Source organism: Bombina bombina, chromosome 2 (genome assembly GCF_027579735.1).
Source record: "Bombina bombina isolate aBomBom1 chromosome 2, aBomBom1.pri, whole genome shotgun sequence".
Lineage (NCBI taxonomy): Eukaryota > Metazoa > Chordata > Amphibia > Anura > Bombinatoridae > Bombina > Bombina bombina.
The window spans coordinates 407,700,711-407,726,162 of NC_069500.1; the positions used below are offsets into that span (position 1 = coordinate 407,700,711).

The 25,452-nt window shown below is 36.6% G+C and overlaps 1 protein-coding gene across 1 annotated transcript in view; it reads left to right on the forward strand.

Moving 5' to 3' along the window:
* The window catches only part of TRMT2A (tRNA methyltransferase 2 homolog A), a 71,401-nt gene extending 46,733 nt beyond the window's left edge, over positions 1–24,668 (forward strand). The window contains exons 8-12 of the mRNA XM_053701899.1: positions 6,795–6,917; positions 7,548–7,623; positions 7,934–8,050; positions 17,775–17,871; positions 23,881–24,668. Coding sequence (XP_053557874.1) covers positions 6,795–6,917; positions 7,548–7,623; positions 7,934–8,050; positions 17,775–17,871; positions 23,881–24,106 — 639 coding nt within the window. The 3' untranslated portion in view covers positions 24,107–24,668. The remainder of the gene's footprint in view (positions 1–6,794; positions 6,918–7,547; positions 7,624–7,933; positions 8,051–17,774; positions 17,872–23,880) is intronic.
* The last annotated feature ends 784 nt before the right edge of the window (positions 24,669–25,452 follow it).

Consider the following 25,452-nt stretch of genomic DNA (forward strand, 5'->3'; position numbering starts at 1 on the left):
TGTATATATATATATATATATATATATATATATATATATATATATATATATATATATATATATATATATATATATATATATATATATTACACAAACTATTTTTAAAAAATTAACCTGTTTACAAATGTAGGCCATAAACTATCCCAACTCAGCCTAGACACCGGATACCTTTCCATTTTTTATATTGGTTCCTGGATGGTTGTTCAGTATTTCCTTTTCTGGTTCTACTTTATCCCTTCTCCATTATTTGATTTGGTGTAAAAAGGTTCAGTCTCAACATGTTCATATTTGTTTCCAGTACAACCTGTACATTAATAAAATAATTCAATTCTCCAAACTTTATCCCTGCCCTATGAAATCATTTTACTAAATGTCCAAAACATATTTTTGCATAGCTTCCCACCTCAACATTAAAGGGATATGCAATCCAAATTTTTCCTTTCATACTTCAGATAGAGCATACAATTTTAAGCAACTTTCTAATTTACTACTATTATTTTTTTTTCTTCGTTCTCTTGGTATCTTTATTTGAAAAGGCAGGATTGTAAGCTTAGGAGCCAGCCCATTTTTGGTTCATGGCCTGGGTTATGCTTGCTGATTGGTAGCTTTATTTAGTAACATTTTTTTTTTTTTTACTTCAAAGATATCAATTATGAATTGTGCAAAATTAAATGGGTTCCCAAACACTGAAATCCTATTTCTGTTGATCTATGTATTTCCACTTAGGAGAAGTACTGCAGTAGAGATAAAGTAATCCACAAGGAATTTCTACAAATACACCTCCCACCACACTCATACCTTAGTTTAATGTATAGCCAAGTAGTGAGGTGTAAAAAGGAGTAAAAATGCATACAAAAAGAGGAACTGGAAAAATAATGTACTTTTATACAAAAAAATCATAACTACCAAAAAATAAGGCGGGTCTCATGGAATTTTGCCACTCTAAAGAAATTAATTTATCAGGTAAGTTCTTACGTAAATTATGTTTTCTTTCATATAAGTGGCAAGAGTCCATGAGCTAGGGACATACGAGATGATAATACCCAAGATGTGGAAATCCACCGAGTCACTAGAGTGTGAGGGATAAAATAAAAACAGCTATTTCTGCTGAGAAATTAAATCCAAATAATTGTTTTCTTAAAAATTTTCAAAAAACTCAAAAACATAGGCAATAGAATCAAACTGAGACAGCTGCCTGAAGGACTTTTCTACTAAAGACTGCTTCAGAAGAAGCAAATACATCAAAATGGTAAAATTTAGTAATTGTATGCAAAGAAGACCAAGTTGCTGCCCTGCAAATCTAATCAACTGAAGCCTCATTCTGGAAAGCCCAAGAAGTTACAACTGATGTAGTATAATGAGCTGTAATTCTCTGAGGCAGGGACTGCCCCACCTCCAAATAATCTTTGTGAATCAAAAGTTTCAACCAAGATGCCAACGAAATGGCAGAGGCTTTCTGACCTTTCCTGGAACCAGAGAAAATAACAAATAGACTAGAAGTCTTTCTGAAATCCTTAGTAGCCTCAACATAGAATTTTAAAGCTCTTACCACATCCAAAGAATGTAGAGATCTTTCAAGAGAAAGGAACCCTAGGAAGGAACAACAATTTCCCTATTAATGTTAGAATTCACAACTTTAGGCAGAAATGTAAACGAAGTCCGCAAGACAGCTTTTTCTTGATGGAAAATCAGATAAGGAGAATCACAAGAGAGAGCCGACTACTCAGAAACTCTTCTAGCAGAAGAGAGAGCCAAATGAAATAACACTTTCCAAGAAAGTAGTTTAATATCCAAAGAATGCATAGACTCAAAAGGAGGAGCCTGCAAAATCCTTAAAACCAAATTTAAAATCCAAGTAGGAGAAATAGACTTAATAACAGGTTTGATACGGACCAAAGCCTGAACAAAACAGTGAATATCAGGAAGTTTAGCAATCTTTCTATGAAATAAGACAGAGCAGAAATGTGTCCTTTCAAAGTATTTGCAGACATACCCTTATCTAAACCATCCTGAAGAAACTGTAAAATCCTAGGAATTCTAAAAGAATGCCAATAAAATTTGAGAGGAGCACCATGAAATATAGGTTTTCCAAACCCGATAATAAATCTTTCTTGAAACAGACTTACAAGCCTGTAACATAGTGCTAATCACTGAGTCAGAGAAACCTCTATGACTAAGAACTAAGCGTTCAATTTCCATGCCTTTGAGATCCTGATGAAAAAACGGCCATTGATACAAAAGGTCTGGCCTTAAAGTGGCCAAGGTTGGCAACTGGACATCCGGACAAGATCCGCATACCAAACCTGTGAAGCCATGCTGGTGCTACCAGAAACACATAAGATTGTTCCATTATGATCTTGGAGATCACCCTTGGAAGAAGAACTAGAGGCGGAAATATGTAAGCAGGTTGGTAAAACCAAGGAACTGCTAAAGCATCCACCATCTCCTCTTGACCTGGAAAGATATCTGTGAAGTTTCTTGTTCAGACGGGAGGCCATCAGATCTATTTCTGGACGACCCCACATCAGCACAATCTGATGAAACACATCTGGATGGAGACCACTCACCCAGATACAAAGTCTGATGACAGAAAAAATCCGCTTCCCAATTGTCTACACCTGGGATATGAATTGCAGAAATTAGACAAGAGTTGGACTCCGCCCAAGGAAGTATCAGAAATACTTCTTTCATTGCTAAAGAGCTGCGAGTCCCCCCCTAATGATTGACATACGCTTCTGTTGTGATAATGTCTGTCTGGAAAAATAATGAAAATTCTCTCTTTAATAGAAGCCAAGCCTGAAGAGGTCTGAAGATAGCACGGAGTTCTAAAACATTGATTGGTAACCTCGCCTCTTGAGGTTTCCAAACCCCTTGTGCTGTCAGAGACCACCAGACAGCTCCCCAATCTGTAAGACTTCCATCCGTTAAGATCACAGTCCAGGAAGGACGAACAAAAGAGGCCCCTTGAACAATACGGTGATGGTCCAACCACCAAGACAGAGAGAGTTGAATGTTGGGATTTAAGAATATCAGTTGTGATATCAGAGTATAATCCCTGCATCATTGATTCAGCATGCAGCTGCAGAGGTCTCATATGAAAGCGAGCAAAGGGGATCGTGTCCGATGCTGCAGTCATAAGACCTAAAACTTCCATGCACATAGCCACTGAAGGGAATGATCGAGACTGAAGGTTTAGACAAGCTAAAACCAATTTCATTTGCCTCTTGTCTGTTAAAGACAGAGTCATGGACACCAAATCTATCTGGAAACCTAAAAAGGTGACCCTTGTTTGAGGAATCAAGAAACTCTTTTGTAAATTGATCCTCCAACCATGCCTTTGAAGAAACGACACTAGTTGTTTCGTGTGAGATTCTGCTAAATGAAAAGACTGAGCTAGTACCAAGATATCATCCAAATAAGGAAACACCGCAATACCCTGCTCTCAGATTACAGATAGAAGGGCACGAGAACCTTTGAGAAGATTCTTGGAGCTGTCGTTAGGCCAAATGGCAGAACAACAAATTGGTAATGCTTGTCTAGAAAAGAGAATCTCAGAAACCAATAGTGGTCTGGATTAGTTGGTATGTGAAGATAAGCATCCTGTAAGTCTATTGTGGACATAAAATGTCCTTACTGAACAAAAGGCAGAATAGTCCTTATAGTCACAATATGATTTAAAAACTTCAGATCCAGAACTGGTCTGAAAGAATTCTCTTTCTTTGGGACAATGAATAGATTTGAATAGAACCCCAAACCCTGTTCCTGGAGAGGAACTGGTACAATCACCCCTGGAAGCTCTAGGTCTGAAACACATTTCAGAAAAGCCTGAGCTTTGTTGGAACATGAGAGAGAGAATCTTCCCACGGGGGGTCTTATTCTGAAACCAATTTGATAACCTTGAGACACAATATTCTGACACCACCAGCTGAACTGGATTGAGGGCCATACCTTCTTGGGGGCTTGGTTTTATTCCAATTTGAAGATGGTCTCCAATCGGAACCAGAGGCCTTAGGGGAAGGAGTGTTTTTTGTTCCCTATTCTGACGAAATAAACGAAAACGACTAGGAGCTTTAAATTTACCCTTAGATTTTTTATCTTGAGGTAGAAAAACTCCCTCCCCCCAGTGATGGTGGAAATAATAGAATCCAATTGAGACCCAATTAAATTCCTACCCTGGAAAGATAAATAGTAATCTAGATTTAGACACCATGTCAGCATTCCAAGGTTTAAGCCATAAAGCTCTTCTAGGTAAAATAGCTAAAGACATAGATTTTACATCGATCTTAATACAGTCAAATATAGCATCACAAATGAAATGATTAGCATGTTGAAGCAGAAGAACATGCTAGACAAATCAGGATCCTCTACCTGACGAGCTAAACTTTCCAACCAAAACGTTGAAGCAGCAGCCACATCAGCCATAGAAATGGCAGGTCTAAGAATATAGACTGAATGTAAATAAGCTTTTCTGAGATAATATTCACACTTCCTGTCTAAAGGATCCTTAAAAGAAATAATATCTTCCATCGGGATAGTTGTACGTCTGGGAAGAGTGGAAATAGCCCCATCAACTTTAGGGACTTTTTTCCCAAAACTCTAAATTAGCCACAGGTAAAGGATACGACTTCTTAAACCTAGAAGAAGGATTAAAAGAAGAACCAGGCTTTAGTAATCATATCAGAGACAGCATCTGGAATAGGAAAAACCTCAGGAGCAAACTTTGGAGGTTTAAAAACAGAATTTAAAGGTTTACTGACTTTGTTATCAAGAGGTCTAGACTCTTCAATACCCAAAGTAACCAAAACTTCCTTCAACAAAGAACGAATATAATCAATCTTAAACATATAGGAAGATTTATACTTTTCAGAGTCTGATTCAGGATCCTCTGAACCAGAGAGATCCTCATCAGCAGAGGATACTTCAGTATGTTGTCAGTCAATACAAATTTCATCAGAATTATGAGAAGTTTTAAAAGACCGTTTACGTTTATTTGAAGGTGGGATAGCAGACATAGCCTTTTCTATAGCTGAAGCAATATAATTATTTAATATAATTATTTACATCTGCAGGAATATCAGGTACATTAGATGTTGAAGGAACAACAGACAATGTATTTGTACTAAAAGAAACATTATCAGCATTTAACAGCTTGTCATGACAGATACCACATAATTGAGCTAAATAAATAACATCAGCTAATTTACAACAAACACACTTAGCTTTGGTAGAACTGTGTTCATGCAGCATAGTTTCTATCGCAACCTCAGAGGCAGGATCAGACTGAGACATCTTGCAAAATGTAAACAGAAAAAAATAACATTTAAACCAAATATCCAATTTCCTCATATAGCAGTTTCAGGAATGGGAAAAAATGCTTATGCTAAAGTATATGCAAAAAAAGTAAGCATTAAAGGAAGAGGGGTAATATACAAATACATTTTTGGCGCCAAGTATGACGCATGACGCAAAAGAAAGTGAAAAAATGTTGCGGCCAAAGCTAACGCCAGGAAATTACGCAATTCGCGTCATAACAAGCTTAACTTTGCGCCAAAAGAGGTAACGTCAACAAAAACGCAGGAAATTACGAGACTCGCGTCACCATAGACGCAACTTCTCGCCAAAATGTTTTTCGTGCCACAAATGACGCAATAAAATCGTCATTTTGCGTCCTCGCAAGCCTAGTTTGCCCGTGAAAATTTGGAAAACAAAGTCAAATTATAAGAACTGGAACCCTAGGTAAGAAAAATAATCTTACCAAACATAATTTCCTATACTAAAACTGATAGTCTGCAAAAAAAAGGAAATATACATAGACCTGACTCATGGTAAATATAAGCAAACACATATATTTAAATCTTTACAATATAATATAAAGCGCCAAACATAGCTGAGAGTATCTTAAAAAAAAATTAAAAAAAGATACTTACCAGAAGACACCCATCCACATATAGCAGACAGCCAAACCAGTACTGAAAAATATCAGCAGAGTTAATGGTATAGGAGTATAACGTCGATCTGAAAATGGAGGCAGGGGATTAAATCCCTGCGACCGATTACAGAGAGCCTTTGAATAGATTTCCCATGGGTGAAACCACAAAATCAACAGGCAATACTCCCTTCACATCCATCTAACAAACACTGTACTCTGAGAGGAAGTGGGCATCAGAATGCTTAAAAGCGAATATCACAGAAGAAATCAAGCACAACTTGCTTCACCACCACCATAGGAGGCAAAGTTTGTAAAACTAAGGTATGAGTGTGGTGGGAGGTGTATTTATAGGCATTTTGAGGTTTGGGAAACTTTGCCCCCTTTTAGTAGGAATGTATATCCCATATGTCACTAGCTCATGGACTCTTGCCACTTACATGAAAGAAATAGCCAATCAGCAGTGCTGAGATCATGCTTTGCTGTGATCTGAGATTTCACAGAATTATTGAGATTTCATAGTAAACATCCTTAAACTGAATTTGGAAAATCACATAACACTGCCTGCACATCCCAGATACACACTCCCTTGCAAGTCCTGGGACTAGCATGCTGATTGGCTGCTTAAAGTCTCTTTACAGTGGGGTGTGAATGCTTAGCACATTTTGAGGTAAAATATCTTTCTTTTTACATAGAGATGTTCAGGTGATATTCTCTAGTCAGCTTTTTATAGCTATGCTGCATCACTTTCAAGTACTTCAACATTTGGGTATCATCTGATGTCCCTTTTTAATGATATCTTCCAGAGCTTTACACCATCACCTTTTGTTTTTTATTGACACCACTTAATGCTCATTTTATTTCACAGGTAAATACACTTGCAGCAGAGGTTCTGTATTCAACCATTGCAGACTGGGCTCAGCTGGACCAGAGCAGCACAGTGTTGGATGTCTGCTGTGGAACAGGAACCATTGGTATTTCATTGGCTAAGGTGATCTATTTGGATGTTTAGGACTTTCTCCTCTTCACATCTCTAGACCCACTATTTTTCTCATATCCAGTTGTTTATCAATATTGACAAACCAAGGACGGGACATCAATAAGAAAGATAAACAGTTGGTCACCCTATACGTTTTTATGTTTCTATGCCAAGTCTTACTGTCTGTTTCTTTGCACTTGAATGTGCTCAAAGACCACCTTTCACAGCTCCAATTCTCAAGTACAATTAACAGGTCATATTTTAAATATTTACTAAAAATACAAAATATATATTTTGAGTACTTTAAGTATTTACCTTTCTGGGTTGTTAAAGGGACATTATAAACTAGATTTTTCTTTGCATACATGTTTTGTAGATGATCCATTTATATAGCCCATCTAGGAGTGTTTTAAACTGGGAGATTCTAAGTAAGGTTTTATACTGTATTTTAGATCAGCATCTGTGCATATTCTTCTTTATAGTAGTGTCTAATACATGCAGTTGTATGATAATTTGTGTACACTGTCCCTTTAAGCAGATTAGTCATAGTGCTCAGTTGGGAATAATATAAATCTGGGTTGAGTACTGGAGTTGAGAAATAGATATGGTCACGTATTTCTATCTCTTTTCCCTTCTTTCTAGAAAGTGAAGAAAGTTGTTGGAATTGAGTTGTGCCAAGAGGCCATCGCAGATGCCAAATTTAATGCAGAGATTAATAGTAAGTTTAGTGTTTTAATACATGTCCTATAAAAAAGATGATTCACATTTTTCCTGTGATCAATAATCACATAAAATTTGTATTTGATTCTTGTTAAAAATGCGTATAGATAATTCCTAAACACTGGACATTCTCTAGTGAAGAAAGAATTTTTTTGTTTCTACAAGTATTTGCTTTTCATATATTTATCATATATAAATCATGAAAACTTAAAAAAATCTTGGCTTTAAATTGTAAAAAATAATGAATGGCTAATGTACGTACAGTATATGTATTTTTTTTAATTTAATTTGCTTATTTTGCTTTGTAGATCTCAGCAATGTTGAATTTCGATGTGGAAAAGCAGAAGACATCTTTCCTTCTTTAATTAACTCTTTCATAACACAGAACCCTGTGGCTATAGTTGATCCACCTAGGGCTGGTCTACGTAAGTATCACTTTTGTAATAGGGCTTTTTCCTTGATTAAAGGGGTCATCTACTCATTTATGGTGGATATAGGAGATATGAAAACAGAAAAAAGTGCTGCGCTAAACTGTACACCCACTGCCTCTCCTAGGGGATCCTTCCACAGGGATAACCATAATTTAATATAGAACACAGGAAAGGAGGGCGCTCTAGTGGCGTGTAATGCAGAAAACTTAAAGTAATGTGAAGTGTTAGCACAATATGCTTGAGTGTTATAATTGAAAATTAAGAAAGAAAATACGAGTAGAGTGTATATAGTACTCAGTAGTGGTCTGCTATTAAACAGTGATTTGCGCAGATCAGAAACCGAAACTCTGTGTATATATATAAACAGTGTTTAAATAGTTACAAGTAACATAAAAACATAAAATCTTAATGAAAGCTAATAATCTTTATTAGATAAACTGTTGCGTATAGATACTTCTAAGCATATTAAATATGGAATAAACTTGGTTACATATAGGTTGAAAAGACGCTAAATTGGATCAAAGATGGTAGCATGAAATTACTTTGTAACAGATATATTAAAGCAATATTTTCTAAGCATATATGGAAGGAACTATCGGTGCAGTAGCAAAAATTGAATCTTAGAGAAATCAAACTCAGATATTGAACATAAAAAAATAATAAAATCTACAATTAAAATACATACATAAACAACGTAAATGTAATAAATTGTAGGACCATTGTCGTCAAAAGTCCACAATAATCCAAAATAATGAAAATGTCCAAAAGAGAGAAAAAATTCAAGGGACGTCTCCCAAAAGTGCCAAAACAAATACGACCTAAAAAAATACTCTATTTAAAAAGGTAGCCTTGAGAATAAAGCCAAAAGTTTAAGGGATAATATTATGTGTTCAAGCTGAAAAAAGGTGTTGATTATTGGCTTTGTCCATATTCTGTTTCTACCTAGAGATTGATATTGGGAAAATATTACTTTGTAAAGAGTCTGAAATTAATATGTCACTGAAAACCAGAATTATTATTATTATTATTTTTATTATTATTATTGTTATTATTATTATTTTGAGGTTTCAAAAGAAACATAACATGTAGTAAAATTTTCTTAATTATACATTTTAAGATATCACAAAACAAGCCTCAGATTTTATAATTTTTTAAACTCTACACTATACGCAAATCAAGCCCATCTTATGTAAAAGGGGCCACTCTGTAACCCTTCCCAACACTACAAGAACTCAAAGGAAGGAATTGGTATTACATAACACAAAATTAAACAAAATATAGAACAATTGTCAGTATATGGCCGGATTATAACACAATATATTTAATAATTATCCTTTAAAATAAACCCTCAATCAATATGCATATACTAAAACCATAAAATTAATATAAATTCCTGAATTCTTTTTATTAGTTAATATTTATAGACACAGTGAAGTACATTTGTAGGAACAAGAATATGAATCAATACTATACACGTTTAAAACTATTAAAATATGCTATGCTAAGTTCATAAAAGTTTACCTTTAGAGCTAGTCTTATTCACAATTGAATTTCATTCAATTAACACAATGATATTCCAAGATATTAGCTACTAACATTCAGACTGGTACAATCAACTATATAGTCACAATTGATTCTAACACAATTCTAATTTAAAACATCAAAATAGTATCTATTATCTATGCAAAAACCAATTGTCCTTTGCCAATTTATCTAAGTTGAAATAAATTCTTACTCCTATATTACGAGTTCTGCGTTAGCCTTAAAAAGCAGCGTTAAGGGGTCCTAACGCTGCTTTTTAACGCCCCCTGGTATTAAAAGTATGGCAGGTACAGGTGTACCACTCACTTTTCTTCCGCAACTTTTGGCTACCGCAAATCCCCTTACGCCAATTGCGTATCCTATCTTTTTAATGGGATTTGCCTAACGCCGGTATTACGAGTCTTGGAAGAAGTGAGCGGTACAGCCTCTACCTCCAAGACTCCTACCGCATAAAAAAGTCAGTAGTTAAGAGTTTTATGGGCTAACGTTGGAACATAAAGCTCTTAACTACAGTGCTACAAAGTATTATTATTATTCCTATTTAAAAATAAATACTTACCTATAAAATAAACCATAAGGTAGCTACAATATAACTAATAGTTACATTGTAGCTATTTTAGGATTTATATTTATTTTACAGGCAACTTTGTATTTATTTTAACTAGGTACAGTAGCTATTAAATAGTTAATAACTATTTAATAGCTACCTAGTTAAAATAATTACAAAATTACCTGTAAAATAAATCCTAACCTAAGTTACAAATACACCTAACACTACACTATCAATAAATTAAATAAATTAACTACAATGATCTAAACTAAAATACAATTAAATTAACTAAACTATATTACAAAAAAAACAAACACTAAATTATAAAAAAATATTACAAGAATTTTAATCTAATTACACCTAATCTAAGCCCCCTAATAAAATAAAAAAGCCCACCAAAATAATAAAATTCCCTACCCTATACTAAATTACAAAAGTAATCAGCTCTTTTACCAGCCCTTAAAAGGGCTTTTTGCGGGGCATTGCCCCAAAGTAATCGGCTCTTTTACCTGTAAAAAAAAACCCAATACAATACCCCCCCCCACAACATTACAACCCACCACCCACACACCCCTACTCTAAAACCCACCCGATCCCCCCTTAAAAAAACCTAACATTACCCCATTGAAGATCACCCTACCTTAGTGATGATTATGGCTTACAGCTCATGAAAACCCCAAATCCACAATCTGAGAAAATTAGAATATTACATACATAGAACAATATCGGACCTCTGAAAAGTATAAGCATGCATACTGTATGTACTCAGTACTTAGTTTGGGCCCCTTTTGCAGCAATTACTGCCTCAATGCGGCGTGGCATGGAAGCTATCAGCCTGTGGCACTGCTGAGGTGTTATGGAAGACCAGGATGCTTCAATAGCGGCCTTCAGCTCTTCTACATTGTTCGGTCTCATCTTTCTCTTGCCAATGCCCCATAGATTCTCTATGGGGTTCAGGTCAGGCGAGTTTGCTGGCCAATCAAGCACAGTAATCCCACGGTCATTGAACCAGGTGTTGGTGCTTTTGGCAGTGTGTGCAGGTGTCAAGTCCTGCTGGAAAATTAAGTCAGCATCCCCATAGAGCTCGTCTGCGGAAGGAAGCATGAAGTACTCCAAAATCTCCTGGTAGACGGCTGCGTTGACCCTGGACTTAATGAAGCACAGTGGACCAACACCAGCAGATGACATGGCTCCCCAAATCAACACAGACTGTGGAAACTTCACACTGGACTTCAAGCATCTTGCAGTGTGTGCCTCTCCATTCTTCCTCCATACTCTGAGTCCTTTGTTTCCAAATGAGTTGCAAAATTTGCTCTCATCAGAAAAGAGGACTTTGGACCACTGAGCAACAGACCAGGTCTGTTTTTCTTTAGCCCAGGTAAGACGCTTCTGATGTTGTTTGTTGTTCAGGAGTGACTAGACAAGAGGAATACGACATTTGAAGCCCATGTCCAGGATCCCTCTGTGTGTGGTGGCTCTTGATGCACTGACTCCAGCCTCAGTCCACTCCTTGTGAAAGTCCCCAACACTTTTGAATGGCCTTTTCCTGACAATCCTCTCCACGCTTCGGCCATCCTTGCTGCTTGTGCACCTTTTTCTTCCACACTTTTCCCTTCCACATAACTTTCTATTAATGTGCTTTGATATAGCACTTTGGGAACATCTAATTTCTTTTGCAATTACCTTTTGAGGCTTTCCCTCTTTATGGAGGGTGTCAATGATGGTTTTCTGCACAACTGTCAGGTCAGCAGTCTTTCCCATGATTGTGATTCCTACTGAACCAGACTGAGAGACCATTTAAAGGCTCAGGAACCCTTTGCAGGTGTTATGGCTTAATTAGGTGATTAGAGTGGGACACTTTGAGCCTAGAATATTGCACCTTTTCACAATATTCTAATTTTCTGAGATTGTGGATTTTTGGGTTTTTCATAAGCTGTAAGCCTTAATCATCACAATTATGACAAATCACGGCTTGAACTATCTAGCTTTGCATGTAATGAGTATCTCATATATTATTTTCACCTTTTAAGTTGCATTAGTGAAATAAATGAACTTTTGCACGATATTCTAATTTTTCGAGTTTCACCTGTAAGTTTTTCCAATTGCGCTGATCATTTGTTATTTCCGAGATCCAGTATATTCCCCTCATAGAGCTGGGAAAAGGACAGAGGTGTGTAATGTAGTACAATTGGCAGTGAGAGTAATTTTCCCGAAGTAGTTTGTCACTAACCTGTCACAGGTGTCGCTGGTATTTATCCTGCAGCCTTCTCCTGTGGGTTCATCTGTGCACTACTTCTTTAGATCCTGTGTTAGTGCATACTAGACATGATGGACTCCTCTACTGGAAGCAGGTATCCTGTAGTTGAGTAAGCACAGTAAAGTGAGCGCTTACAGCGCTGGCTCTCACATAGCCCACAGGCTATTAGTCACTACATTTTACATGCATTTCATAGCCATGGGACACACAGTAGCAGCAAAGACATGGAACCCCCCCCCCCCCCCGCTGCACCTCTGACAATCCACCTCCCTTACAAAGTTCAGAAAGGACCTCCAAACCTGGCTCTTTGACTGAACGCCCATCCCCTCCCACCCTCCTCCCCCTCCTCCTATCTGCTTTCCCTTAGCGCCTTGAGACCCTCACGGGTGATTAGTTTGCGCTCTATAAGTACCCAATAGATAGATAGTTCCATAATCTCAGGTTGTAGGACAACAGCACCTATTACGTTAAGTTTGAGCTGTATTTTGTATTTAAAAGTGTCAGGGTCCCTGCACAGCACTAACTGTAGTATCTGAGAAGTCTGAGGTTGGAGCTGTGCTAGCATCAACTGTTATTTACTGTGTTTGCTGTAGTGCTAGCTTGGGGTGGGGGGTTTCTCCTTGCTATGGAGCTGCAGCACTAGCATGGATATATCTTTTGGGAAAGGAAATCTTCAGATTTTCTGTGCTAGTGCAGGCTGATTGCTATAGTTTTTAGACTTGTATGAGTCGCACATTTCCCTCCGGTTCGGGGGGGGTAACATTTTTGTCACCAGTGACACCCGTCTTTCTGCTTCACTCTGACTGCAGCAGACCTCTTTCATCATATCCCACTTCAGTAATACGTGGGAGCAATGAGAAGTTCCTGTACATAACAAGAGCTTTCTTTTTATTTTACTTAGGCTTCCATTTTGTGTGATTTTGGTTCTTTATTTAGCTATTAGTGGGTGTTTGCTCACATATTAGTAAGTTACAAAAGCTGTATTAGTGTGTCCTGATTTTGGAGGTGGACTTTTATGCAGTTTTATGTTGTAACCTTTCATTATAGGGTTACTATTTACTACACTATACACACTGTGTGTTTTTCATTGTGCGAGTATTCTTTGTGTCTGTCATTCTGTTTTGTCTGATTTCTTCACTGTACATTTAATGGAGCAAACTGGGACCGTCCCTTCTGAACCTTCTTAGAAGGGAGATCTACAGACTATTTGCTCCCCATATCCAGATGCTTGTTTTGGTGTGTCCCCTTGCTCAGCTATGCAACTCTTGTATGGATCACATAGCTTCTTATAGTTAGGCACTCCTAGTGTAAATAGGCTTTGTCAAGTCTTTTATTTGTGAGGCTGTTGTGGATATAATCCACATTAATCCTAAAAATGCGGCTATGGTAGTGCTTACCAGAAAAACTAAAATTTTGGTCTGCCGATGTGATATCTAAGGGTATACTTTTGTCTCTTCTTTTTCATGGAAAGATTTTGTTAGGTCCAGATAATTATGCCATTATCACATCTGTGTAAAAAGGGTGCCTTTCTACCTCAGGAAAGACTAACAGACCTGCTGTTTTTTTTTTCCACCAGTCTACCATTAATCAAACAACTGACTTCCAAACCAGGTAATTCATGGGATACGTCCAAACATCTTAAGAAGTCTTCCATGTCTCCTAAATCTGCCCGAAGGTGTGCCCCCCGAACCACACTCCGTTCTGATAGGTGGCTGATTGAACCTTTTGCAGAAGGTTTGGTCAGAATTGGTTCATCTATGGATTCTAAGCATAGTTGCTCAGGGGTACTGGATTTATTTTCGATCACTTCTTTAAGAGCAGAGCAACTTTTGCATCTTCATTCCTTGGATGGGAGTCTGATTGTGGTAAGTAAGGCTTGCGCAAGTGAAGAACCACACAAAGTTTTCCAGCAGACTGAGACGCTGGAAAGGAAAGGAAAAGCCAAAAGCAGGTGAGAGTGTATATACACCTAAAGTTTCCTGCAGACGGCAGCCAAAGAGGTGAGAAATCATCTGAACACAAAGAGGCTGAAATAGATTAAGCGTAAGGGAGCTACCTCCCATAAATCACAAGAACCAATATTTTATTATACTCTGAACTGTATAATCACCTTGTCTCAGAGCACAAAGTTTTTTAAAGAAATACACCCACACCAATTGCTAATAGAAGCAGAGACTGTAATTTGCAACTTAAAAGCACCTGCATCAATTGTCTGTGAAAACGGCATACAAAGGAAAGACTGTACTATCTGAAAAAACGTTACAGCCTGCAGGCAAAAAAAAAAAAAAATTTTTTAAAGAGATACCGCTGTCATTTATCACTGTGAATATGTTTTACATTTGAAGCATTAGAGCTGTATTTTCTAACTGCATAGAAACGAAGCAGTCACTGTAGCAAGAATTTTAGAGATATTGTGTCTATCAAACGTTTTTTAAGATGTTTTAAAGCTGACAGTCAGTTAATATATATGATTTTAGATTTATTTGCATTATGAAAGCTTGAAGAAATTTTACTGTACAAGTTGGTCTATTAGAGCAAAATTGTTCAAAAATACTGATAATAAAAGTTGTTATAGATTTGATTGAACTACAGATTGGGAATCAGTTTGTTGGAAAATTGTGACTATCTAGATATAGTCTAAATTTAGAAGAGAGGTTTGAGAATTATCCCTCACTATATACCACTATTTAGTTACCCAATTGCTTTTTAGCGCAATCTACCCTTATTGTTATTTGTATACCATATTTGAACTATCTAGGAAGGAGGTAGTATATTAAGATTGGCTAGTTGGGAGAGCAAAGCGCATCACTTCACACTAAATCTATAAAATCTAAGAATCAGACAAAAACAGACACTTTTTTCCAGTGCGTTTTAGAACTGAAACAAATGGGAATCATAGTTCCAGAATTGAAAAGAACGCTAGGGTTCTATTACAATACTTTCATTGTTCCAAAGAAGGAAGGAACTTTTAGACCCATTTTGGATCTAAAAACTTTAAACACGTTTCTAAGGGTTCTTCTTTTTAAAATGAAAACCATTCAAACAATTCTGCCCATTGTTCAACAGGGTCAGTTTATGACCACCATAAACTTGAAGGGACAGTTTACCCGAAATGTCTCTACCCTTTAATTTGTTCCTAACGATCCATTTTACCTACTGGAATGTATTAAATTGTTTACATGTAGCTCCTTTTTACCCTTATTTTGGCATTTGAAATAGCTGATGTAGCCGGTGGTATCCCTACCTATGCTGAAAGTTTCTATACTTAAGTATAGGCTATTGACAAGTTATGTAAACACAACCAGCAGAGGAAATTACTCTGGTGTAGGATAGTTAAGTAATGTTAGTTTTCCATTGTTCTCTCTAAGGCCCTGATATTCAAATGTTCTCCAGCTTGGAGACAAATTGCAGTTCAGACTTCACAGGGGCTGAACTCACTGAATATTCAAAAGAAAAAGGTCAGAACTCTCCAGCACTGCGAGATCTCTCTCATTTCTATATATAAAGGAGAGACAAGCCAAGTGCATTACAGCAGTGAGTGATATGAGAGTTTTGTTACTTACACTTTGTGCTTTGTATTTTAGATTGCTTTACACTTTAGAGTGCGTCTTTTCAGTATTATAGCATTTAAGCTTTGCACTCTCATTTATATTTTAATACATTCAGATTTAGCTTTAGCAGTGATTTTACAAATTCTTATTGTTTTGAAAGTTTCTGTTACTTTAACAAATTGGGATCATACTTTTGTATATTTCCGTGTAGCTTTTACAAATTACATTGCACATTAAATTTTCTACATTACAAACTAAAACTAACAGCTTCAGCCACAGACACCAGTTTTTCAGATTGGGGTGCTGTCTGGGAGTTGTGGACAGCGCAAGGAGTCTAGCCTCTCCAGGAGGCGAGGTTACCAATCAATATTTTAGAACTCTGAGTGATCTTTAGGGCTCTTCAGAGTTGGCATCCACTCAAACAGGAAACTTTTCTGTTATTTCAATCTAACAATGTCACTGCTGTAGCGTATATCAATCATTCCTTGGCAATGGGCAGAAACGCAGCAAGACATAATATCTGTAAGTCGTATACCTGGAGCAGACTGCTGGGAATATGACATTCTGAGTCATCCGATTCTCCACCCGGGAGAGTGGTCTTTAAACTAAGAGGTGTTCAACCAGAATTACAATTAGTGGAGCCTTCCGTAAATAGATCTAATGTCTTCTTGATTAAATCAGAAGTTTCCGAGATATTGAGCAAGATTGTGGAATTCATAGAACTTGATTTGCAGATCTGATCCCAGTGTCGAGTTGTCCATCTTGGAGTTTTCCTCTACTGGAGGATCTCTTGTCTCAAGGTCCAGTTTTTTTCCCCCACCCTTAAAAGATCTAAAGGCTTTGAATGTACCAGCTTGGAGATTGAAAGCTATATCTTAAGTCAGAGAGGTTTCTCTGATCCATTCATTGACATTCTTATTGAAGTCAGGAAGCCTGTGACTAGAAAGCTTTAACAGATGGTTTGGAAGACCAGTTTTTCTTTTCTTGGTGTGATGGTAAAGGTTTCTGCTGGCATTTCTTTCAAATTCCTTTTAAGTTTTCAGTTTCTTGAAGACAGTCTATATAAGAGTTTATCATCAATTTCTTTGAAGGATCACATTTTAGCTCTTTGTTCTCTATCATAAGAAGATCACCAAGTTGCCTTACGTAGAGGATTTTCTTCATGCTTGGATTAAGATCTGACATGTTTAAACTAGTCGCCTCTTTGGAATTTAAATTTTGGTTCTAATAATTTTGCAGGCTTTCCCATTTGTATCAATGCATGGTCTGGATATTTTATTTTTTTTATATTATATTTTTTAGTCCTGAAAGGATTTGTTTCTTCTAGCTATTTCTTCAGCGAGAAGGGTTTATCAATTATAATCCAGGATTATTAATCAGAAGATCATTGTTCCCTCATTATGTCTAGCTCCAAAGATTATTAAATAGCGCCTTTTTGTACAATTTAGATGTGGTGAGGGCTCTGACGTTTTATTTAGAGGCTACAAAGGATCGAAAATCTTATTTATTTTTATGCTTTTCTGGGGTCAAAAGACTACAGCAATTCCTCTAGCCTCTTGGCTTACTTAGGTAGAGACTTCCCAGCTGCTGTGGATTTACAGTTCCAATGTCCACTTTTTTTGTGTGTGTGTCTTTTTATATAAGTATATGGTTTTTGTTTTGATTTTTGTTTGTAAACTATGTTCAATGACACTGTGTAATAAATTCTGTTGTGGATTTTTATAAAGTTATTTTATTTCATGGTTTTAAATTGTCTCCCCTATTGTTCTAGGGATGTTTTAATAGTTATGTGGTATAATTTTGTGATTACATTTTCAGATTCTAAGGTAATTATCGCCATTAGAAGAGCTGAACATCTGAAGAGGCTGATCTATGTATCTTGCAATCCCAGAGCTGCAATGAACAATTTTATTGAGTAAGTTTGTGATCAACATGAAATAAAACCAATTAAAGTAAATGTAAATTTTGATGCTAAAGTGCCCGGTGCACTTTAATTCATCAAAATTTACATTTCACTCCTGTGAAAAAAAAAACTTACCTTTTAAACTTGACAGCAGCTCCAGCTTCCTCTGGTCGTCGCAAGCCATTTCTGATGTCAGAAATGATGGATAGGACATCCTCCAATCACGGCTTCCCCCCCGGGGGAATCAGTGTCTGATTCAATGCCGTGATTAGAGGAAGCCGGATTCCTCATTTTAGACCCAGGAAGAGGCTTTGCAAAGGGTGGAGGAAGCTGGAGCTGCTGTCAAGATTAAAAGGTAAGTTTTTGTTGTTTTTTTTTCACAACAGGAGTGAAATGTAAATTTTGATGAATTAAAGTGCCCCTGTTTTTAATCGAATTTTTAAAAACCGGGCACTTTAGCATCAAAATGTACATTCACTTTAAGGGCCAGATTACAAGTGGAATGCTAATTTATTGTTTGCCTGTAAATGGGCAGATTTGTGCAATAAGTAACGAGCTATTACAAGTGGCTGGTTAGACCACTGGTTAATTTTTAAAATGTGCCCCAATTGCCCCCCAAAAAATGTGTGTAGTGGCTTTTTGTATTTAAAAATTATTAATAAGCAGTTTTTAGGGGTTAAATGGAATGGGTGTGGGATCTTAGAAAAAAACAGCACTGAAAAGTGCCATTACATTGCGGTCTATGGGAGTTCACTATAAATATATATGTACAGTATATGCTTGTATTTGTGTTAATATGTGTATATACACATAGTAACACATAAATATATATTAATATACATATATATTTAAAGGTATAGAAAATAACATACTGTAATTCTAAATGAGTAACATCCCAGCGTTGTCAAAAATAAAATTTGTATATTCTAAGTTCATTAAAATCACAGTTATTATGCTCAAATAGTGCCCTGCTGCAGAGTCTGATCCACCCTTCCAGAAAGCAGTTGTCAGTCAGTCTTCGTATTTTAACCAATAAAAGTTCACTTCCTCTTTAGCTGTATCACACTGCAAAATTCCCTCAGCATACTGGGCGTTAGCTATTTTTATTACTTTGCTAATATGGGCGGTAGTCTTTTCAATTGATTGACAAGATTGTGTCAAAATGGGCGTTAGATTTCCTAATTGAGTGACAGAGCTTTGCCTCCTTTGCGGTCTAATAGCATCTGATAGTGCAGTTACTCTGCTACTGAGAACACTGACAATTCATGCAGCCATGTATAATAGATAATAAATAATCTTCACAAATGTTAAAAATATTTCTGACATAATATTCAACTTATAAAGGAAGGAATCGTATTATGATGTGGATACTAAAATGTATAACAAAACAAGATTGTTTAGTAATTAAAACTGTGCTGCATATATCTTCATTTTTATTTATTTTTTAGCTAAAAAATATATATAATTTTATTTCAGATGTTAAGTTTTCTATTCTCCAGCATTTCCCTATTACTTATCACATAGATCAGTCACTAAGGCAATAATAAGGGCTAGATTTATCAAAGGCTAGGCGAACTCTGTATGTTCTTCGCCTGTAACTTTGCGCAGGCGAGCTAGGGCGTAATAATGATAAATTTCGCCTGTCGGAAAAAGCATTTACTCCCTATTTACTCCCTATTTATCACAGTACATCCCTATAAATATTTGCGCCGCCATCTTTTGATTATTAAAAAAATGTTTTTTAGGTAACTATTTAGCTAATATTTATATTATACAAGGTGGCCCTCGTTTTACAACGGTTCAATTTACACCGTTTCAGAATAACAACTTTTTTTCCAGTCACGTGACTGCTTTTGAAAAGCATTGAGAAGCAGTGCATTTATTAAAATAGCCAGTAGGTGGAGCTGTCCGCTTGTGTTGCAGCAAAGCCAAGCAAGCTGAAATTAATCAGTTTAACCAGACCTGAGCTATCGAGCAGATTTAAAAGGAACAAGATCTTCCTGTCTCTATGCATTCCAATCTGGACTGATTTATAAAGAACTGTTTGCAGAAACATGCAAGGGAAGTCTGTGTTGTGTGATTATTTTATTAGGTTTATAATGCTGTTTAGCAAATGTTTTTGTTCATTTAACTTAGTTTGATTATATATTCTGTGTTGTGTGATTATTTTATTAGGTTTATAATGCTGTTTAGCATTTAAAGTCTTCATTTCAAAGCTTTAAAAATAATGTATTAGGTGTTACTAATGACAATTTTGAGATGGGCCTGAAATCTATCTCCCTCACTTACCATTGACTTGCATTATAAACTTGGTTTCGATTTACAACTGTTTCGATTTACAACCATTCCTTCTGGAACCTAACCCTGGCGTAAACTGAGGGCTACCTGTATAATGTTTCTGTGCTGTTTGTGTCATATGTTGACACAAAAGTAAATATATCAATATATCGATATATATATATATATATATATATATATATATATATATATATATATATATATATATATATATATATATATATATATATATATATATAAAACTTTTGGTACCATATGCGCCTGTGGAAGCGCAAATTTCTGGCAATAACAGTATCTTTTTGCTGAACTTTTGAAAAATTAGTTAAAAGAGTAAAGTACTGGGACTTCCGGTGGGCGGCGACCCAAGATGGCCTCAAGACTATGAAGCTCTGCTTATCGTCTTAAACTTATCGTTTGAAAGTGGCCATACCTCAAGCCATCCTAATCTCCCTTAGCAGTTCGGCTGTTTGGGAACCTTAAAGGATCAGGATTTCCAGCTCCTGGCCCCCGAGAAGTCAGAAAAAGTAGAGATTTCGGGGAAGATTGGAAATGGGAGTAGTGTACAGCGTGCTATCCTGTGTGGCAGCAGTCCGGGCAGACATAATGTCTAATTCCTCAGAAGACCATCAATACACGGAGATAGTACTCTCCTGTTGCTGCCGGCATTAAATAAGCTGGAAGAAGCAACACAGCATTTGTTAATTGAGATTCGGGCTCCCAGACCTGAATGTACGCCAATAAAATGGCGCCGACCAGAGGCTGGCTCATCTGACACCAAGCACGGCACTTCACAGGCAATGCCTCCTCAGGGACATAGAACGAGACTCACTATACAGATGACGGATCCCTGTGAATCGGAAGCCTCTCAACATCATAACTTAGAAAAGGCTGAAGAAGCATTTACCTCCGATATCCCCATGACAGCAAATATCAATAAAGCGGCAGTATGCACAGATGAACTTAACGATCTGCCCGCAAGTTTCCCTACACATTCTGTAATGGCCCTATCCGCTACCTCAGCAACGGAACATGAACAGGGGAAAGCCTCTTTCGTCACTATGATAGCAGGTGCGACATTGATCTATGCAAAAATTGAAAGCCTATTTGCAGACCCTCTAACAAAATCTGCAACGGCCATACTTGTTCTAACGGCAACAGTTTGTGATACTGGGACGCCACAGGACATTACTATGGGGAGACCCTTTTGCCGCCGTTCTCCTGGGACACATTATACTCTCCTGAGGTATTATCATTCTTTGATCCTAAACCGAGATGGAATTGGCTGACTTATCGCTCTAAACTCACTCTCTCCCTATTATTATTATAATATGACCTTCTTTTGATCACCAGACGTCCCTTGAAACTTGGCTTGTAAACTCTGCAAATCTATGTGTCTCACTTAACTTAAATCCGATGTTTTAAACTCCTAGATCCCTGGACTGATACTCATATTAATGAAATGAACTCATCTACAAACCTGCTACTCTAGTTAGATTAGAGGATTATTTTCTAGGTTACATAGGAATAGTGTTTGGCGGCTTGTTCAGGTTTGGTTGCTGCCAACTTGTTGTTTCCCTTTATATTCCCTTTTACATACACCCAAAATTCTCACCAATGTTTTACCTAAGTTATTTAGTGAAAATATACCGCTGCATAGAACCCCCACATGACCACTATCTGAATCTAACGGCCCCTGTAATCTTTAGTACTCCAAACTATGTATTGTCTTAAAGGCTCCATTTATTTGATTTCTTTTTCAGGTATTGAACACCTTAGGAGATGAATCTAACACTCGTGCAATACTTTTATTCTGCAAAATGTATATCCTTTCTATATGTCTCCACCTTTACTAACACAGAGCATCTAAAGGGATTTATTATCTCATAACTGGAAATGAGTCTTTAGTTGGATCATTAGCCTTGGGTTTACTGCTAGGCTAGATTCTAGGATTTATTTATCTATCCACACTGTTTAACATTGAAGCTACAACGCCAGTCATAACCTTTGGATTGCAGGCTCATTGTCTGTTACTAAACATTAGAATGGCACAGATATTATGAGGCTGATCCAACATGGATACCACGTTTCAGGCACCTTTCCATAGTTTAAGTATACTGACGCATAACTCTGACGCAGTTTAACAATGCTGGTTCAAAAGATATAACTTTAGTTTACATTATTATTAGGGCAGACAGAGAGGGTCTTTATGTAGGCTGGGTCTTACTGAGTTTTGCTATAACAGTTTATTATAACATCTCCACTCTTAACTGGTACATATCTTTATAAAAATCTGCATGAATACTTACGTATTCTCTCATGAAAGTAAACAGCCCTATCACTTACAAGGAAAGAATTTAAGGCTGGGTGAGATGGTCATGAGGACAGGGAAGTTTTATTTTATTGTTTTGGGTTGCTTGTTGTGTTTTGTGTTACTGTTTTGTGTTTGTCAGGTTTTGTGATACTGTATTAAAAATAAAACCCAAGAGGTGCAGGTGCAATATGGATGATAGTCAATTGATTTTGCTATACCCCTTGTTATATGTACTACTCCATATCATAACACTGTTCCAATCTCATAATTGTTAAATTCCTACGTACTACGCTTTATGACAGGAAGCTGGCATTCCTTTGTATTTTGCGATAGTAAATACACCATTAATATGATATTGTTATACAAGATGCTGCGCTACTTCCTTAAGTTGAATTGTAATGTCATTGTAACCTTACCTGTCAGTATGTTTAATTAATTTTAGTACCTGTGTCTCTTTAATAAAAAGAATTAAAAAAAAAAGAGTAAAGTACTGCATCACAAGATGTAAAAGCATGTATTATAATGGTATTCGACTCAGTCTGTAAGGCGAAATATACAACACGCAATTACAGCCGAAATTATCGGCGCAAAGCAATGATGAATAAGCAACTGGGTGTATTTGTAGGTCGGCTGTTAAATTACACCTATTACTAATGTATATTGGTGCACTTGGGAGCGCGCCTGTGCGCCTAGGCGAATGCAAGTGGAGTGCGAAGAAGTTTCTTTCAGATTTGCGCAATTATAGGCGCAGAGTGCTTTGATAAATATGAGGATCCGTTTGTATGCGTTATTTTGGACGATATTGTAGGAGAATGGCTTTGATAAATCTAGGTGTTTGCAAATCCCCCTTCTCCCCTCGCCTCCCCCTCCCCAACCTAGAAAGACTGACAAGCTCCACAGATCATATAGGTAATAAATTAGCTGCAGGCACAGACTCACCGGCAGAGGAAAGTTACACTGCTCTGTGAATAACTGCAGAATTTATAGGGTTACATTTACAGAGCAGAGTGTGTAACTTTCATCTTCTGATGAGTCTGTGTGTGCAGCTAATCTATTACCTTTATAATCTGTGTAGCTTGTAGGAATTTCTAGGTTGGGGAGGAAAAGTTAGAAGGGCGATCTGCAAATACTTATTATTGCCTTAGTGAACAGATCTATGGGATAAGTAATAGGGAAATTCTTTATGGCCTATAAAATGTTAGGAATACATCTTTACATTATTCTCAGGCTAATCTTTGCTTTGAATATGTCATTCTATCGAATGTTTATGTCTCTTTAAGATTTTGCTTACAGCCACTTTCCAAACAAATATATTTAACAGAGCACAGAACTTTTCTACAAATCTAGAATTACTAGATTACAAGAATAACTTGCATTATGCATTTATGGACTCATGTTTTTTCTTTTTTCAGTTTGTGCCGTGCTCCTTCCAACCGTGTAAAAGGGCGAGCTTTTAGGCCGGTACGTGCAGTGGCCGTGGATCTGTTTCCTCAAACCCCACATTGTGAGCTCCTTGTCCTTTTTGAGAGGATAGAATATTCAGAAGCCACAAGCAAGAATTCCACTGTCTCTGAGGCCACTAGTGAACCCACAGAAACACCTGAGACCCAGTTAGAACAAGAGGGAGCTGTACTGTAGAAAGTCAAACACTTGCACATAGCTATAGCAGTCCATTTGTCTTTTAGACTGGAAAGGCCAAGTGACTGAAGAGACTTGTGTATTTTTTTTCTTTCCATTGTTGTATAAGATGGAGGGAAAACTTGTAATTGACTGTTAAGCAATGTAACAATAAGACTAAAGCATTTTTGTGCTTATTTCTAAATCTTCACAATTATTTTACCTACAATACAGAGACTGCTTGCAATAAACATTTTATTTTAAAATTGTATTTGACTTAACCTTGGGTTTTAATGAAAACTTATACTGTTTTTCTTGGGTTACTGTAACTAAAATTTACCTTGGTCTTACAATTTTTCATATTATTAGAGGCAAAAATAAAATAAATGATGAAATACAAATTTATCACAAGCACAAAAGGTTTGTAAATATTCTATGTGGTTTTGTTAGGCAACTTGTTTACTACATAAACATTTGCACCATTCCCCAGCATGTGCCAAGAAAAACAATGATACTTTTTCTTTATTTCTCATTTTATGGTTATTTTGCTAAATCCACATTAAAAAAAAAACTCCCAGAAGAATGAGATGTTGTGTCTATTTGTAATGGTCATTGTGGTAAAAAAATACACTTCTCTACATTGATAGAACACGTTTTTTTTTATATAAATTGTCCTATTAAAGAGTTTATTAGTTTTCAAAATATTTTTTTTTAGCGCTTACCTTCCCAGCTCTTTTTATTTAATTAGTTTAGCCTGTGGTATCTGTGGCTTATTTGTTAGGTCTCTGGGCAGTACCCCTAAAGGTCCATGAAGTGTTCATTTATAATATTTTCTAGATTGATTTATGCATGCTTTAAATACCTCCTTATGACAACTTTTGGCTCTTTTTTTTTTCTTGCTTTGTTTTTTAATTTAGATTAAAAGTAGAAATGCAGACTCTGGCCTTGCCACTGCTACGTTCCACACCTTCATTGTTTGCATACTTTAGTAACTCATTTACAACTTTCCCTTATTTGCCTCGGCAGAGAAGGAAACCTAGGTTACAACATGTTGGCACTCTGCTTTAAACTAAAGTAATTTTTAATATTTAAAAATATAATTTAAAAAAAATACAGCTGCTTACAGTTCTCAAGCTAATATTTACTTTTGAATACATTGTTTTCTATCTAGCTTTTATTTTGTGTTTAGTGTCCTTTTAAGCAGTCCTAGGAAAAACTATCAGCATTTCCGGGGGCATGTCTGTACAGCGATCCTGTATTACATTTTCTAGAGCTCTGGTGGATCTGTTTTGAATCCACAGATTATAGGCTACATTTTACAGCTAAATCACAGTATTTGAGCAATATAATAATACTGAGCTCATGGA